An 18,704-nucleotide genomic window follows, 5' to 3' on the forward strand; every position below is an offset into this window, starting at 1 on the left:
TGTGGGTCCAGTTTCCCTCCAGGGCACATACCTAGGTTGTGAGTTGGCCCCCATGCCATACAATCCCCCATCCAGGCACATACGGGAAGCAACCAATCAATGGGCCTCTCTTGCAGCAGTGTTTCTCTCTTTCTCTTCCTCTCTCCCTCCCTCTCTCTCTGAAAGCAATGAAAAACAATTTCTCAGATGAAGATAGTCTACAAAATTCTGCTTCAAAGACGGATAAAGAAACAGTTCATTACAATTTCAGAGAAAACTTTTCAATACCCGTTGTGGTAAAGTTTATAAATAGTTCTTAAAGGTTGGAATATGTGAGTATTGATGAATTTAATTTGATGAGTTAATCATTGTGCAAACTGATCATTTGACAAAACTGATTTGTTGTAAATTGTCCATTGTCTGATTGATTTTAACCAACTGATATTTCTTCATTTCAAGCCATTGTGAAAGCCATGGTGCCCCATCCCAAAACTTGTGCAGAGAAATCAAATTGATTTGAGTCAGCCTTTGAATCCTGACTAGTGAGCTCTTTCTTTTTTTACAAGTATAATTGATCTACAATGTTATGAGTTTCAGGTGTACAACATAGTTATCCAACATTTATGTACCTTGCAAAGTAATCATCATGATAAATCTAATAACAGTCTCTCACCAAAGTTATTATAATACTATTGACTATATTCTCTGTGCTGTGCATTCCATCTGACATATTTATTTTATAACTGGAAACTTGTACTTCTTATTCCCTTTTACCTTTTCACCCATCCTATCACCCTGCTTCTTTCTGGCAACCATCAGTTCATTCTCTGTATCTGTGGGTGTTTCTCTTTTGCTTTGTTTAGTTATTTGTCTTGGCTTTTAGGTTTCACATATAAGTGAAATAATACAGTATTTATTCTTCTCTGACTTATTTCACTTAGCATAATACTCTCTCAGCCCATCTGTACTGCTAAAAGTGGAAAGATTTCATTCTTTTTTATGGCTAAGTAACATTCCAGTGTGCGTGCGCGTGCGCGCGCATGTGCGTGTGTGTGTTTATCACATATTCTTTTTCCAGTTATCTATTGATGAACACTGGTTGCTTGGCTATTGTGCATATGCTGCAATGATTATGGGGATGTATATCTTTCCAAATTTGTGGGGGTTTTTCTTCAGATAGGTACCTAGAGGTGGGATTGCTGTGTCATATGGTAGTTCTAGTTTTAATTTTGGGGGTAAACTCCGTATTGTTTTCCATAGCGGTTGCACCAATTTGCAATCCCACCAGCAATGAACAAGTGGGCTCTTTCTGAATCCTGACTCTCTCACACTACAGTCTTCCCAGGCACGTGCCATCCAGAACTTTGTTCATAATGTTCAGATAATCCTTATGCAAGTCTTCAAACTTAATGGACTAGAGAGAGCAGTAAGTTTAGGAATGACCTATACAGTCCCCACGTATCATCTCCAATTTATGTGAGGAGGGCATAGCTCAATGCCTGGCATATGGTTGAGGATCATTAGTTCTCTGCCCCTTCAGGCTGCTCAGGTCTCAATAATTACAGAGGTACTTGCAATGTCTATCACCATGAAATATGGAAACATAATGAAGTTAAATTCATAATATATATTTATCTAAAAATTCTATAATGTTGTGATTAAGCCTGCTGTAATATATGTCATCCAAAATTAATATTCATGGACACTTTTTAAGTGAAAATTATTAACTAATTATGTAAGATCTGACTCAGGAATGGTTTCTGGCATGGAATCCTCTTGATTTGCTCATCAGGTAAAGAAGCAATAAGTTCTGCTCCAGCACAAAAGACCACAAGAATGAAAGCCAGGCAGAGCACCAAAATTCACTGATGGGTAAGGGGAAAAGAGAAGAATGAGGATCATTTTCTCTTTTCATGACAGGTCCTCAAGGCAATTTGCCAACCACATGGGACAGGGGAGGGGGAAAAAGGTACAGAAATAGACCATGACTGAACTAAAAGAAAATTCATTTCTATTGATTTGAAGTACAGACTGCTTGAAAGATTCTAAAGGTGGTTTACACAGGATAACACTTTGATTTGTGGGAATGATGTATTGAAGAAATGTTGCATGGTGCCTGATAATATAATACTTTACAATGACCAAGGAGAAGTCATTATATAAACCAATCCCTACTGAAGAATTCCTAGTAAAACTAAGGACAATGTTGGAATTTACTCTTCCCATACTTTGGATTTGCAGCCACTGGACAAGTTTAAAATGTAGAATAGTAAGTAATATAAGGACACCACAATGTTATTTACGAAAAAAAAACCAAAGATTCCTTCTGTTTTTCTATACAATGCCTGCCAACATGGCACTCTTCTGGAGCACTATCAGAACCTCATCTTTCTTTACAAGTAAAAGACAAATTGTGCATCATGAGGCAAGCCAGACAAAAATAAGCCTAATTTTCTCAACTTTCTGTAAGATGGCGTCTTACTTGGTTGTTCCCATGTGCATCCTGACTCTGAAGTAAGGTTAAGTCCCCCCATGGTGAGCTATGTACTGCAATACCTAGAAGCGTTCTTAAACTCAGATCTTTATTCAAGAATGACTGAATAAAGAATGAGTCAGTAATGAGAACTAAGCTCAGTTCATTAAGGTGAGGCCATAATAATACATAGAGTCCTGAAATAAGATTGGGTTCCTCCTCTCTGTGGCTCTGTTGCTCTCCCTTAAGCCATAACCCATGCAGCTAAGGAAATACTCGTAGTTTTGACCACTGCCTGCTAAGGTGCCTGACATATATTAAATGCCTAACAAATGCCTGTGAAAACCATCAGTGAGCATCCTTTTATGTATCCTACTCTGGCTTGCCATCTGGTCTATACTGTGCTGCTGATCTTTTGCTTTATGGTCTCTATTAATTAACTGAGTTAATATTAGTAAACTTTTTAAAGGCGTATCTGGCATATTATAAGCATTTTATAAGTACAGTTAAATGTAAGCAGACAACAAACACATACATAAAAGATTACTCACTTAAAGTTTACTATTAAGGGCTGGCTCTCTGGCACTTGATTCCATGGAAGGCTGTGCCTCCCCCCAATATGTGCTGCAGGAGACTGTCTGCTAATGTTCTCATTAACCTGGGGAATGAATGTGGGATGTTTGTGGTCACCATATATCTAGATTGAATTCTCTGCTTTGCATCTGGCTTTTTATTTCCATTTATGTTCTCTCTGTGGAAATGAATGGAATGCTTTCAATCCCCTTTGTCGGGATAAGTCATTTCATCTTCAAGAGATCACCCGCACAGCACAGCACCAGGGCTCCCATTAAACCTCCCCTGGTCACGGTGGTCCAGAGGGCTCCTGAGAAGTCACTGCGCTTGCATGTCCCATATCCTGGGAGCCGCTCAGAGGCTGAGAGTTAGGCAATGAGAGTTCATTTAACACTGACGAACTCAACCCACTTTCCTGAATTTATATCCCCCAAATGTCACTTCCTGACAAAGGGAGGACACAAGGAGAACAAAGAATGGATTGAAACCAGAGCAAAGTCTAGTTTTCTTATTCCCTGCCAGTTTTCTATTGCAATGCATCTAAAAGTTAAAAGCATCAAATAATGAAGGTATGAGGGTCCACTATCACCAGTTATTGGAAAATATACAGGGCTTTGGTTCTAAAGTATCTGGAATAAATGGCGGGTGAGGCTAAAATAAACAACTAAACCATATATTTCCATTCTTTCATTTTTAAACAAAATAAAATGAGTGAAGCTATTAAATTTAATATTGTTTCGTAAGTGTTTAGGAGTTATATTAAAAGGTCATATGTTTTGTTGTAAAGAAAGGTACAAGGAGAGGTCTTCTCACTAGCATTCACTTGATATCAATCACAGTTTACTGTAACCTTTGTCTTATCAGTAGTCTTCCTTTTTTTTAAGAAAACTTTTTTCCTAACTCAAGAGTCCTTATCTCTGAGTCAGACCTCTCCTGGGACTGGTCTGTTCTAAGACATTTTGGCTCCAGAATGTCAGGCCAACTTGGTTGTTAAATTTCTCTCTGGGTTGCTCCTCTCAGATGTCTACTTCTATGCATTCAAAACAGAGTAAATTATTTTTATCTTTTTAACCTCTTTATCACCTAAGATCATTCTCTAACTGCCCACCTCTCACCCCCTGCAAATGGACTTAAAGTTCTTTTACAAAGACTGCTTAATTTTCACATATGTCTAAGCCATTACGCAGAAGAGATTCACGTAACAAGTGCAATTCTATAAGAACAGATTAGAACCCCCTTTGAGCCACTCACTACATACCCAGGAAGGTATGAACATGGCATGACTATTGCAACTAAGGGAAAAGGGCATGCAACCACGGAAAGATGTGGATGGAAAGTGACTGACTCAAAGGCTTTAGCTTCCTGGGTTTGCCTACATTTTATCATCTTGGAGAAACATGTCTGAATAAGAGGCAGAAAGAAAGACATGCTAAGAAAGACAGAAAAACTGGGTTTCATTAACTACAAAGTGTGGGTTTGAGATTTTCACTTATCTTCTTTCTTTCAGTTGAAGAGGACAAAGGAACGTGCATTAATAGAGAAACGTAGTCCAGGGGTAATAAACTTAAACCTCCCACAACTCTCATCTTCCATGTTGATGTGGCCGAGGAGAAGGGCTGTTGTGGGTGGGGGTGGCAAAGAGAGAAACTGAAGGTGAAGTTGACAGAGGAGTTTGAGAGGAGGGAAAGGAGCAAAGCAAGTAAAGGGCGAGGGAAGGGATGGCAGGAGCCAAGGGGAGACAGTATGGCCTCATCTAAAACACAACAAATGCCTCCAATTAAAGCTTTGTAACTAAAACCATGCAAGAAACACTTTTAAAAGCCACAAAATTCTCTTCAACACAGGGGCAAATGAGGAGAGAAAAGTAGCTAAGAACAAGGGGCATGGATGACAGAGGAAAAAGAGGGCCAAACCTCACCTCCTAATCAGTCTGCCTGAGGTGCTGAAAGCATTTCTTTATAGTGTGAAGTTGCAACTGAATCCAAGTTCCTGGCATCAGAAACGGTGCCAGGGGCTGTTTACGAGAAACAAAATCTCTCTTTTCCTAAATGGAAGAAAATTCTGTTTTTGTGTGAGGTCTTTTTTATCTTGAATAATCTACACTCTTTTCCTTTTCATTTACTGGACAACACTGCAATTAATGGGAAAGACAAAGCCAGGCCTGACCTATGGTTTAACAACATCTATCAGAAGACCCCATCCACTAATCGCAAACCATGGCCCAATCTGTAAGTGTTGTCCCCAGGAACCACACACACCCATAGCCGTTTCACCATAAACTCATGCAGAATGTCTCAGGATGATGATAGGGTAGGAAAAATGGTACAATGCATATTTCCCAAGCACAGGGGAGGGAGAGGAGAAGACATATATTTAATAAGTGGTGCTGCCACAATTGACAACTGCTTAAAGAAAAGAAAGCTAGACCCCTACACCTCACTCTATATACAAAAATAAATCCTAAATGGATTTGAATGTAGAGAAGAAAACTTAGAATTGAGGGTTATTTTAGAATTGGGAAGACCTTCCTCAATAAGATTAAAAAACCTAGAAACCATTAAAAAAAGATAGGCATATTTGTCTATCTAAACATTTCAAAATCTTATATAAAAAATATCACAAAGAATAGGGCCACTCATTGGTATCAATGACTTGTTAATCAATAATTTGTTAGGTAATTCTACTCGCTGAATTCAGGCAAAAGTAATCATTGAAAATGGCATCATTGGATTTGATGTTCTGACACTTTAAGTACAGAGTAAAATATTATGGAAAACTATTAATATACTCCATGCTTCCTGCACTGCCTGGATCCTGCCACCTATCTCTGAATCTCTCATCCTCTGATTTTCATGGCTGGCTATTCTAACAGGCATGGGGTTTGCTGGAGGACAACACTTTAGAGAACTTACCACATGTCTCTCAGGCTGTGTTTCAAGAGTCCCAAAACTGCCTGGACTATAATGAGAGTGCACGTGTGTGTGAATTATTTGTGTCCTGAAGAAGAGGGAGGCGAGAAGTAATTCTACCTCATTCCAGAAGTATGTACCCTCAAAATAGTTAGGATCATATTATACCATTGTGGTTTTTTTTTAACTAAGAAAACATTTATTGGTTTATAAAGTATATAAACATTTTATGAAAATATCCTCTATAAGAAAAATAAGAGAACAAGTAAAAATAAAAACTACCACACGGAAATAATGTCTGATTCCCCTCCTTCATTTTAGAAGTGAGAGAAATGATAGATACAGTCCTGAAAACTTGCAAAAGGATTCCTTCAAGTTTTCCAGTTTTTTTAATAAAATGGCATAAATTGCTGAAAGCATTATGACCTTTGTTATGCTACATATACTGATACAAAATGTGAATGGTACAAAGTTCATTATATATAATATAAGGTTTTAATATATTACATTTGTTTCTACATAAACAGACTATAAATATATGTGCCATAGCATGTTTTATAGTCATGGTTCCCAGCATCTCACACTATGGTACCAAACAAAAAATACATTTTTTGTTCAAAAGGAAAGAACAAGGGCAGAAATCAGTAGAAATAGCTTTACATGTTAAAAGTCTACACAATACAATAGATGTTGTTATAACTTTGGCTATAAAATAATTTTGAAATCTAAATTATCCAGAGAGAGGACAAACCAAATCAGTTTTTACTAAGGTGTAGAGGCCAAATGACTAAAATACTGACTATTTGGGGGTGAAAGGGAGGGGGAAGGCCCTGGGAGGGGAGAAGGAACCACAGAGCGAACTCCTTCCTGGGGCCTTGATACCACAGCTTGATGCCAAACCTACTGCATTCAGGCTCAGACACATCACGACGGGACAGATATGTGGGTATTCATCCACAAGAAGCCAGAAGCTGGTTTGTACAGTCAGAATTCTTCAACACGACAGGGAGCCTCTGTCTGAATGTCCTTTCTTTGTGGTGTCTGAATAAAGGATCAGCCTGGGAGAGAACGAGCCAGAGCTGCATCATTTCCTTCCTGGGGCTTGGCCAGGAGACACGTAAGAGTCCGGAAGGAACTCTCATTAGGAGTCGGAAACAGCACAAGGAACTCTCATTTAGCCTAACTGGGAAGAGCACGCAACCTTCTAAAACCAGTAACCTTGTCTGAAGCCTTTACATTGCCTCATAGACCCCATGCCCACCTCCACTAGAGCTAACACAATGCATTTGCAGGCTCCAGTGCACTCTCAAAGGAAGCCAACATCTTCCTTTCTATCAGTCCAAACCCCACGTAAGACTTGGCTCAGGACCCACATCCTAAACAAAGCTTCTTAGATAGACTCAGCTGTAAAGGTCTTTCTCATCTTCAACACCAAAAGCACTTCCAAAAGCACTGCCTGGATTACCTAGTTTTACAGAGGTGTCAACTCCCCAGGTATTGCTATGTCTTGGAGGATGAAGCCTTTTCTTGAACTTCTTTTGTTATAACCTGTGGGGAGACCCACAATAGGGAGCATCACACATGTTTTTCAAATAAATGAAAAAGAGAATAAGGTCAACACTGGGAGAAGACACAAACACATTCTTGGGTCACAAGCATCTTGTCAGGAAATGCCTAGGGGACTGGCTCCCTGCAGTCTGAGATCCATTTTTTTTTTTAAATGAAAATCAAATGTGGCTACTTCCTGGTGGTGGAAAGAACAACACTTGAAAATATGAGCAGCACCTCTCATGTGATTTCCAGGAGTCGGGGACTTGGGTGCCTCCTTTTAAATAGGAGGAAAGCTCAGTGTGGTCCCAGAGTCAGGCTGGAGGATCTGGGCTGGGTTGCCAGCCTGTGGCCCAGACTCCATCAGCTTTATAAGTTCTGCTTCCTCGCTGGAGTACACCGTGGTGTCTGTGTCATCAGAGTGATATCCAGACTGGTAGCCACTGGTCTGGTTGGAGCCTTCAGATGCCACAGACTCTTTGCTTTTGCTGGGCATCAGTCCACTGTGGAAAGGAAAAATGCAACCACAGGAGTTGGCAGAGAGAAGGCAGTTCTTTTGCTTCTTACCCTAACCCCCCGCCCACCTCCATGTGGGCTGTAATCTCCCTAGAGACACCAGCCCCTATCTCTCCCACTTGTTAATCAACGTATCGGGTTTACTCAAGACAATGTCTATTTTCAGGTACTAGCATGAATTTGTCCTTCCAGATAAATCCTCTTATTTGGGTCCAAGTCTTTCAAGCCTGAGATGAGATGAAAGGCAGCTCTCCTGAGTTATGCAAAGGTTCCAACCAATGGAACATTTTTATGGCCTTGTGGATTGACAAGTTTGTATACAATGATAGGAGCCAAAGGGACTCTTTCATGATCTGAAAGGAAATTAGGATGTTCTGAAAGTCCACTTGTGCTTTCCCCACACTGTCAATTAGGGGATTGCAAGGCATGGATAGGGTGTCAATAAAGTTCTCGAGCAATGTTAAACTTTAATAAGTTAAAGTGTGTGTGTGCAATCAAGCTAGATGGGTCAGAAACTGCTTTTTTACTCATCAAAAATCACATTCTTTGGAAAGACTGAGGACCTGGATCACTCAGCAGCAAGAAGAGAATGCTTTCAATGGTGTGGAATCATGACAGATGGTAATTGTGTCAAAGCTTAGAAGTGCAGGCTGTGCTGATCTAAAACTTCAGGATTTACACTTCTCAAGGCATTCTGAGATAGGTTTTGCCCCTAAATAAGTGCTTTATGAACTTATTCATATTAAAAACTGCAAATAGGGTTTTATTAACTCTGTGCTCATATATGGTTTAAAAGTTATTTCAAATCACTAGAAATTCAATTTTTCTTTCAATCCAATCCCAATAAAAATAAGTTTAGTGTCTCAAGCAATGACATGATAATTATCACACAGTGATTGCTGAATAAATACATTTTGAATCAGTGAATAAAACATGATTGGCTCTTACAATTTCTTTTTCACCTTGGGCTTAAGGCAAACAAAATAGCACAACAGAACATTTTAATGTGTTCTTTTTCTAGTATGAACATCAATAACCCATGGGTTATTGAGTTAGATTTTAAGTAGATCAAAATCTTCTCTCTTCTTACCTAGAGTAAACCCACTGGCAAATAAATAATTATTCTGCATCCTATTATTCTTTTTAATTTTTAAAATATTTGTTGTTATTCTATTACAGTTGTCCAAATTTTTCCCCCTTTGCCCTCCTCTGCCCAACCCACCTCCCTACCGCCCCGCTCCCACAGTCAGGCATCCTATTATTCTTACAAATTCAGATTTTCATTTATTCGTTAAGTCAAAAGCAGGTACATCTATTCAAAACAACTACAAATTCCTCTTGAACCTCATGGAGAAAAATATATTCAAAACAAAATTTAGTATTTGTTCTCCAATTAAGTAAGGTGAACTCAGCCAATAATATGTACGTATCTAAACAAATAGCTATTGGTTTATTTATATATCATACTTCTCAAGGAGAGACACATCATTTATGTACAGGTTGGAAAATTCTTCAGGGATCACATCCAATGACCTCTTTGTTATTTAGCCAGTAGCAGACAAATCTCATAAAAATCCTCTGATTCATTTCAAATTCTTTTTTAGGCTTACCACTTAATTTAATTGTTTGATTTATTTAAGTTCTTTATTAGTTTGATGCAAATTTGACTGGCCAATAATGACACAAAACACAAAAACTCTGCACCTACATTGAAAATTCTAAGTTCCTTCCAAAATTTCCTGTTGAAATTAGTCTTTTCTGTTTGGCTGAGCCTTACCTAAAAGATGGAGATAATTTGGTTCTGTCTTCCAAGGTTTTCAGCTCTTCTGATGCAAGAACCATACCACTGTCCGTCTGGTTGTCCTTTTGAAGAGATAATGAGATGGCACAGTTGATTGAGTGTGTACATGGACCAACTACTTAATGAAACTGATTCCTTAACCCATGTGTCAGACAATACATTCTAATGTTCTGCAGAGGGACATAAAGGTATGAGAGTCAGGAGCTGTGCAAGCTACAAGAGGGAGCAACCGCTTCCTGGAAGCAGACACAGGCCAGGATGAAGAGAGGACTTTAGGAAGAAGAAGCTGAGGGACCCATTTTCATCCTTCTTTTCCCTTGAGAGTATTTACACTTGAGTGAAATTGGACATGAGGGTTGGTATCTTGAACTTTGACCAGGGGCTTTCCTTATGGAATAAGTTTCATTTCAGTAGTGACCCCATGATACAGACCCCACGGAAAGCCTTATAATGAACCTCCTAGACTCTAATGCTTAGGCTAATATTTATCTAGCTAATGTTTCATCTTTTGTATAATTTTTAAGACTATTTTTAAAAGATGTACTTACATCTGGGATTATTTTTACTTCTGGTTCTTCCAAAGGGATATCTTCAAATGTTTTTACACTCACAGGCCGGCTCTTTCGCTTACTGTTCTGCAGATACTGACTGCAAAAGAAAAAATATTTATATTTTAGTGGTGGTATATTTGGCTGCAGATACCACAAGTGATACCTAAGTTCATTATCTTTCAACCGCAAGTTTAATAGTGACCTTCAAAACATCCTTTGGAAAAAGAAAAACAAAACAAAAATCTTTCCCTGCTAGCACACATTGAAGGCTTAATTTCCTGTGAAAGTCCATTTAAAAGTATAATATAAGTGAGGGGCCCAGATGAGCCCCTCTTCCTTTGAATTGTACTTCTGAGGTCCAGGGCTGGACAAAAGACAACAACAGCAAACTCAGTGATCAACTGCCTTCTCCTTGGCTTCCTGATTGCATGAAATTCCTCCACTGAGTTCTCGACATGTTACCTAGTGTTTCACATCTGCCAGGCCATCTCCTAGGAAAGTTTCTCTAGGTAATGTTCCCAGAGCAAACATCCAATGGAAGATGGGTGAAGGAAACACCTGCAGATCTCACTGACTCTCACTATAGGATCTGAAGATAATCTCCTCTGTCTACATGTAATAAAGGCTTAGTGTGTGGACGGGAGAGGGACTGAGTCTCACTATCCTCTATTTCAGCCCATACTGTTGCTGGTCTTAGGAAAGGGCAGGGGTTCAAGACTCATGAGATATTTTGTCAATGTCAGAGTCTACAAAAACTTGGGAAAGTCATAAATATTTCTATGTCTCTGTTGCCTCATCTTTAAAATGTATTGGCCATAACTTTCCCTCCCTTGGTCAGAAGGAAGAATGAGGACAATGAAAGAACAGTAAATAAATGGTAGGCGGCGAGTGTTCTTAGAAAGAGTGATGTTCTATCAACCAAAGCTTGTTGTCCTCCTTTGTATTCAAAGGGGTGCCAGTTTCCTTCGGGAGTCCAAACAATAGGTCTTGTCTGACAATATACCACCTGTGTCCAGGGGGTGCTCCTCCACTGCCCTGTGACTTTGGGTAGGTCTGAGTGATCTGGTTAAAATCACTGACAGCCCAAGTGGAGAGCAGGAAAGTCCTTTCAACAGGAGGTACAGCAAATTCATTCTTCACTCTTTTCCCAGTGTACTTCTCACCACAGGCAGACTTATGGACATGCTAACTTGTTGTTTCCCTGTGTTTTCTGTGAACGAGTAGAGTGAGGACTCACCTGGGCCAAAGACAGAGAATGGGAACTGAGTCTCCCACCCCTTCCCCAGGAGGCAGGTTCCTCCTCCTATAGAGAGGAGCCAATGAAGTTCACCAATGACATCCTCACTCAGGAAACTCCACAAGAAACAAGACAGGATACACAAGGGGAGAGGAAAATGTCCACTTCTCCCAAGTTCAGTCCCTAAAAGCGGCAGTTGCTAAAACCTATTAGTAGCATAGTCGATTATTCATTCACTCACTCATTCAGGAATCCCTTCTATGGGCCAAGCACTATGCTCAATGCTCCTCAACCATTTCCCTGTGGCATCTTCACAAATGGTACCTCTCTTGGGAGGATATTATTATCCCAACTTCAGATGACAAACTGAGGCACAGAAAGGTTAAGGAACTTGTCCAAAATCACAGAACTGAAATATCTGGATTACAATTTTGAGAGTAATGAACAACCACCAAAGAATTTTAAGCATGAGATTGACCAGCTCAGATACATCCTTTTGAAATAGGAGTCTGGGGTGAGAAGGGTAAGACCAGAGCCAGTGAGACCAATGAGGGGGCAATTCCATTTATCTGAGATAAGGAAGGGCAGCCTGACTGAAAAAAGGTGAAGCTGACAGGGTTTGGAGAACTGGACAGACAGATTCAAGAGCTATTCAGGATGAAGAATCTAAACTAGAGTTGGTGATCTCGGGCAATAATGCAGCTACTTTAGAAAGGACAGCTCTTCTGACTTCTGACCCCAATAACTCCAAGTTGCATGGCCTTTCACAGTTAAAAAGGCATTTTCATGTTGTATATGCTCCTTCCAAAACTGCAAATTAGGTTTTGTGTGTATGTGTGTGTGTTTATTTTTCATTTGAAGATGAAGGAGCTAAACCTTAGAGAGGAAACAGCTAGAGCTTAGACTCAAACTTTGGTCTTAGACACTAAAGCCCATGCAGGTGATTTTTGTGTGGTTGGTTAGATTTTTTGTGTGTGTGCTTTGTCTTGTTTTGTTTTACCCTACTCTACATTGACTCCCTTGGAAAAGTATCATGAAGGAAAAAGAGAGCAGTGGGTATAAGTGTTCAAGTTTTCATGAAGCACCTAGCATGCGCACAGCCCTTTTCTCTCACATGTGACCTGACTGTGTGACAGAGGTGGTAGGAAGAAGAGGGTACATGGTGTGTGAAATAGACAAAAGATGGAGAAAAGACAGTTTTGCTTCCAGCTATCTAATATCAGAGCCAAATTCAGGGACCTCTAGCCCAAAGCATCACTCTATAAGGAGCATTTAGTCATTACCAACAATTACCCAAAATGAAGAAAACGCTATGTGCCAAAAATATTTTTCTGGGAAAGAATTGAAAAGAAATAAGTTGCTTGGAGTGGGACATGAAACTGCCAGGGGAAATGATGGAACAACTGCAGATGGTCCCCAAACTGTCTTCAAAGAAAGATGCATGCAATTAATATGTGTTTTCTTGCAGGAAGCATGCAAACTTGGGGCTAGGGCTAATCGGCAGGGAAATGAGAGAAAAAGCTAAGTCTAGACACTGGTGGTCCTTCTTCCCCACCCTTCCCCCACACACCTCTCAGCCTCTCTCTAAATAAATGCTGAACACATATTTTTAATCAGGCAACAAATCATCAGGTTGGCTCCCACAGTGATGTCTCTGTCCAGCTCTTTTTAGAAAGCAATGGAATTGAAAATTAGAAGGAGGGAGCAAGTGAAAATGACTTCTCGGCTTTTCCACTTGACTGGCAATGTAGAAGAGGAGAAAACAAGTCCGCCGAGCCCACTCCAGCCTCATCTCTCTCCCCCCAGGGACGCAGACCCACAGAGAGAATCAAAATGAAGTGTGCCATGCGCAGATGCCTGGATTCTGCCTTCCTTTTAACCCAGATGATTTAAATGTGACCATGGAGTCCTATTTTTACAAGAGAAGAAAAGGTGGAGGCGGTTGGGAGAGGATGCAGACAAAAGATTCCAATTTCCACTTTATTTTTCAAATTGTGACTGGATAAAAGAGAAACTGAACTAGAAAGACCAATTCAAAAATCACAAGCAGAAAATAGAAGCCAGGCCTGTGTTCGGAGTATGGTGTCACATTTGTCCATGCTTCTGGGGATAAATGTTAGCAGCCCTGTCTTAGATCCAGCATTGCATTTGGCACTTCCATTACACAAACATGACTTCATCGACTCTCAGCACCATATGCAAAGTGCCCGAGTGAGCCAAGATGCTGCCGACTTGGGTCCTCATTCCACCTGGTCACTGAAAATCCGAGGAATAGAGCTCATGATCAAATGGCTTTCTGATCAACGAGGAGGCCATAGTGTTGTGGGAATAATTACCACACCAGAAGGCTGGCTGAATTTGAACTAAGATTTTTAACATGGGAGTGGAACTACAGGCTTTCATTCCGTGACTCTTTCTCTCTGATAGGCCCTCCTTGGAGTGGGAGAAAATGGCACCGAGTTCAATATCAGAGAAAATGGAATTATTCCGGGGATGTAATTTTAAACAGGTCACGTAAGAGCTGTCATTTATTGAGAGCTCCCTAAGTGCCAGGCACTTAGAAATGCACTATATCAGTAACTTGCACAACAATTATTTCCAAATGACACCAGTGACCTTACCTGGGTTGCAGTGAAGACCTGCCCCAGGTCACACAACTGCTAAGAGGCTTACCTAGGAGTGCAAGCCACCTCTATCTGACTCAAAATGTGGATCTTGAATCAGAATATTATATTCCCCCAGGTAGTCACTCTGAGCCTCGTGTTCAGCATCTACATCCTAAAACATCATACTTTCTACCTTGTCGAACACTGAGAGTTATCATGTGGGCAAAATCTGATAATATAAGGAAAAGCTCTTGACAAAATGGAATAGGTGGTTGATGTGTTGCCTTCAACCACTCTGAGCTTTCTTCTCACTCATAACACAGTTCCTGCCATCCTGTGTGGTTGATTCCATGGCACCAACTGTTCAGGGTGCCTCCTCACCTGCTATGTGGCGGCCTGGCCAAGTGCTCAAAGGCCCGTGCCCCTCCCTGTGGCCACAGCATACGCAAGTGGGCAGCTTGGGTCCAGGCTGTCAGGGTGTCCAGTTACAGGAAAAAAACACCCAAAGGAGTGCGAAAAGAAACAAGCAAAGGGAAGTAGTCCCAGGCTTAGTAAAAGGCAATTTTAATATCATAATGTAGAAAACCATATCAACTTTTTCCTTACGCACAGGTGCTGGGAGAGAGAAAAGAAAGCTGCCTTCAGAATCCCTTTAGAAATCAGGGAAGGACTGCAGTGCATGTGTTTTAAATAAGCCCAGAAGCCTCTTTATGCAAATAAAATCCTGAAAATCAGACTTGGGAGGGGCTTCTGAAGATGTGCTGTCCAGTCTGGTTCAGGGCACACTGTCTCCTGGCCCCAGAGGCATAAGTGTGTTTTCATAGATGCACAGAACTCTTCCTTCCTGACTCGGTCCTAAGCCACTTAATTCACACTAATAAAAGAGTACATGGGGATCATTTAAATACAGATGTCTTCGTAAAATTGGTTTCTTTTTCTGGAGATTAACAAACTATGGCATTCCAGCTATTTGCAGCTGCAGGGCTTAAAAATCTGAAAGGAAGAGCTATGGCAGCAATGTGGGCCACAGATGGGAGGAAACACACCTACTCGGACCCTCTTCAGGGAGCGCTTCTCTTTCTATTAGTCTCAGGGCTACGGCTGCACGTGCAAGTGGGATGCAGCAGCTTTACAAAATGTCTTCCTCCCACCTACCCTCCCCCCAAGGTGACCTTGAAGTGCAACCCACAGGGGATGTTGGCCATAGACAGTACCTGATTCCTGCTGTGTTATCATAATGGAATTTGGGGTCACACACTTCCTCTTCCTCCATACAGGAAACAGGTGAGGTGGGCAGAGAGAGTCCAGAATCCTCTTCCATGCTCAAAGTCTCTGATATGGGAAGAACAATGTAGTCTTTGCCATCCTGAAACAATAAACACAGAGTGCTATTGTTATGGCTCCAGTCCTTCAAGGGCCTTTTCATGGAAAACAAAGGCCGAGGGGGCTTCTTGGTTAGGGGGTGTGTTGTCTTCATGTCTGAAATGTAAAACTTTAAGACAACATTAAAAATGACTTGTCAAAAAAACAAAAGGGCACTTGAAAGGGATGTGTGCCTGAAAGTACATTAAAGGAGTTCACGGATAAGGAGATGGGTGAGGGAACACAGAACACTGTGGCCACAATGAAGACCAAGCAGGCTTGGCCACAGATGCAGCAACAGAGCACACAGAGCCCCGCAGAGCTGAGAAATCGCCCACACAAGCCAGGTCCTTTAAAGGACGTGTCATCTAACGTTAGCCTGTGCATTTCAAGGCAATGGAAAAACTGATGACGGTCTAGAGAAAAGCAATAAACGTGCAGGAAAAATGGGTCTTCTAAAAAAAAAAGGTTGCACAACTTAACCTTATTTCATCAAAAGAAAGAAATAAAGGGCAAGATGATAGCTTTAAATGTTTGGAAGGTTTATGGTAAAAACAGATTTGACCCACTGTCCCCCAGCCGTTCAAAAGAAAAGCAAGAGGAAATTGGCTTCCATTCACTGTAGTAAGAGGCGTTGACTGGAGATTAAATAACTTTCTAGTGGTAAAGGCTACAAGTCTAAAATCCTCCTATGGAAGTTATGGGGATCTGGGATTTTATTGGGGAAAAATAAAGCCATCTATTTTGCAGCGTTCAGATGTGTTTTTGCCTGCGGAATATATTAAAAATTCCTTGAAATTCCATCCATTGTTGATATTCTTTGGATCAACTAGTTTGTCATTGTTGCTTTTAACTTTAGAAGAGCATCTGAGGACTTAACAGAAAGATACATTGGTAAGACTAAGAGTGGTCTGCTCCGAGGTTATGAATTAGGATCTCATCTGCCTAAAAGGGTAATTACAGCTTTGCAAAAGCACTGCTGCTCAGATTGGGAAGAATGCAGCTTCTTATTCAGTGGCTGAGAGCACAGCACAGGGTCTAGGCAGTAGAGGCGTCCTTGTCCTCGAAGCACTCTTTTGAGAAGCTTCTTGGATGGTGGTCACAAACCTGCTGAGCATTAGCTTGTAACAGATTTCCCAAATGTTCCACCAGCTCTGAAAACGTGGGTCTCTGGCTGGGCTCGCCATGCCAGCAGTCAAGCATGGTCTGGTACCTAGAGAAGCAAAATATTGGTGTCATTAACTGCCTCTTCCCTCCTGATCTGATGCTGAAAATAAGCACTTGAATGAGTAAACATTTACAAAGAGTTCATCATGAGACAAGCTGTTAAACAGGGATACCCAAAACACCTGATGCTCCCTTACACTTGGAGCATCAGGTGGGTACAGAAAGGAAAGTTAGAGATTTTAATAAAAACTAATTGGATGGTATAGATAAAATGCTGTAATTTCAAGAAGAAGAGATGGCTCTGTGCTTGAGATTATCAAGGAAGGACTGAAAGAAAGAAGCAGGGCACAAACGGGGTGGAATTTATAACAGCAAGTCTTTTAGGAAGGGAGAATTCTGTGAGCAAAGAAAGAGAAGAAATGGATACTTTTAAAGTCTCACATTTCTGGTGTGGTATAATCAGGAGCCCTCATCCTAGTTCCTTCTTTCAATCTTCTACAAAATTCCTCATCAATCTTTACTCCAGGATAAGGAGAAGCACCTAGAATAAATAAAACAGAGATGAGATGTTTGTTATCTGATTTGATTTTTCTCTTATAGGAATCCCTGAATCTGTTTCTTGAATGTACAGATTATTTATTTATTTATTTATTTATTTATTTATTAGATTTTACAATACAAAGCTTGCAAGTAAGTTTCACCCAATAAAAGTCGAATACGAGACAGGGAAAGGTGTACTGGGGGTCACTGACTGTTACCATTCTATTTGCAGTCTGGATGGAAGGACCAAGAGAAGTGGCTTACCTAAGGAAAATATTTCCCAGAGCAAGACACCAAAAGACCACACGTCACTCTGAATTGTGTACACTCTGTCAAAAATTGTTTCTGGGGCCATCCATTTCAAAGGGAGGCGTGCCTAAGAGGGCAGAAGACAGGGAATCAGATTCCAACTTAGCAAATTTCTGAAGAAAAACACTTCCTTTATCCCTGAACACAGGTTCTGAAGTTTCCTAAGGGGAGTCTGAATGCTGCAACTTAACAGGTCACTTGGTTCACCTTCGAAACTTACATCTCCTTTTCTGACGTAATCTGGGTCTTTATAAATATCCCGGGCCAAGCCAAAGTCACAGATTTTAACCACATTCTTCTCCGACAAGAGGATATTTCGTGCCGCCAGGTCCCTGTGGATACACTGCAAAAAAAATCATGTGTGTGTTAGGTCTCAGCACAGCTGATCTTTTCTACATCTGTTGTGACCTCATGCTTGAAAAAAAAAAACCCACATCAGAAAACCAACTGATTAACAGGCACTGGGTTAATATCTTTTATCAACACTTCAGGGAAAAAGTCTGAGTTTTGTTGAGATGCACATCTGTTTATTCCACTAACAGCCCCAGACTTTGGAGTTCAATAACTAAGTTATAATATGAGTAGGGAGTCATAAATAGACTTCTCTTGGACACAATTAAGAATGTGTTTCTGGTCATATCCACACATCCCTTTTGCCTGGTTCCATATACGGTTGAAACATGTTATTCTAAGGGACGCCCCAGAATGGGATTTATTCTGAATGAATGCACGGAAACCAGAAACAAGGGCTCTCACTGGTTTGTTGGTTTCCCCATTCCATATGTAACTGAAGCTGGACAGGCTCTGATAAACAGTTCCCAGTGGGGCTCATCCTGTTTTCAAAGTGGATTATCATAAAGGTCTATTAAAGCCATTGCAGCTTCTCACTAGCCAGGCTGACTCTCTGGTGCACTACAAAGAAAAACCAGCTCTCCTTGGCGTTCCTTCTATTCTTTTCAGCTCCAGTGTCTCCCTTCTCTATGTACCCCAACATCATCTAACTTCCTACTAAAGCTGCTAAGCAGCTTTAGCTCCACCTGGTAGATTTGTGAGAGAATAAGAGTCAAGGGGAACATTTTTAAATGAATGAAACGCTTAGCTCAGAATTCTCATGTCAGTGTAGAGGTGATCAC

The 18,704-nt window shown here is 40.7% G+C and overlaps 1 protein-coding gene across 1 annotated transcript in view; it reads right to left on the minus strand.

The window, feature by feature from the left end:
* Window positions 1–6,347: 6,347 nt before the first annotated feature.
* The window catches only part of KDR (kinase insert domain receptor), a 42,829-nt gene continuing 30,472 nt past the window's right edge, over window positions 6,348–18,704 (minus strand). Inside the window, exons 23-30 of the mRNA XM_054582194.1 lie at window positions 17,792–17,914; window positions 17,527–17,638; window positions 17,164–17,263; window positions 16,663–16,768; window positions 15,408–15,559; window positions 10,348–10,447; window positions 9,776–9,861; window positions 6,348–7,985 (exon numbers count right to left, since the gene is read on the minus strand). Coding sequence (XP_054438169.1) covers window positions 7,763–7,985; window positions 9,776–9,861; window positions 10,348–10,447; window positions 15,408–15,559; window positions 16,663–16,768; window positions 17,164–17,263; window positions 17,527–17,638; window positions 17,792–17,914 — 1,002 coding nt within the window. The 3' untranslated portion in view covers window positions 6,348–7,762. The remainder of the gene's footprint in view (window positions 7,986–9,775; window positions 9,862–10,347; window positions 10,448–15,407; window positions 15,560–16,662; window positions 16,769–17,163; window positions 17,264–17,526; window positions 17,639–17,791; window positions 17,915–18,704) is intronic.

Source organism: Pteronotus mesoamericanus, unplaced genomic scaffold, assembly GCF_021234165.1.
Source record: "Pteronotus mesoamericanus isolate MK-2021 breed Mesoamerican mustached bat unplaced genomic scaffold, CSHL_Meso_final contig_68, whole genome shotgun sequence".
Lineage (NCBI taxonomy): Eukaryota > Metazoa > Chordata > Mammalia > Chiroptera > Mormoopidae > Pteronotus > Pteronotus mesoamericanus.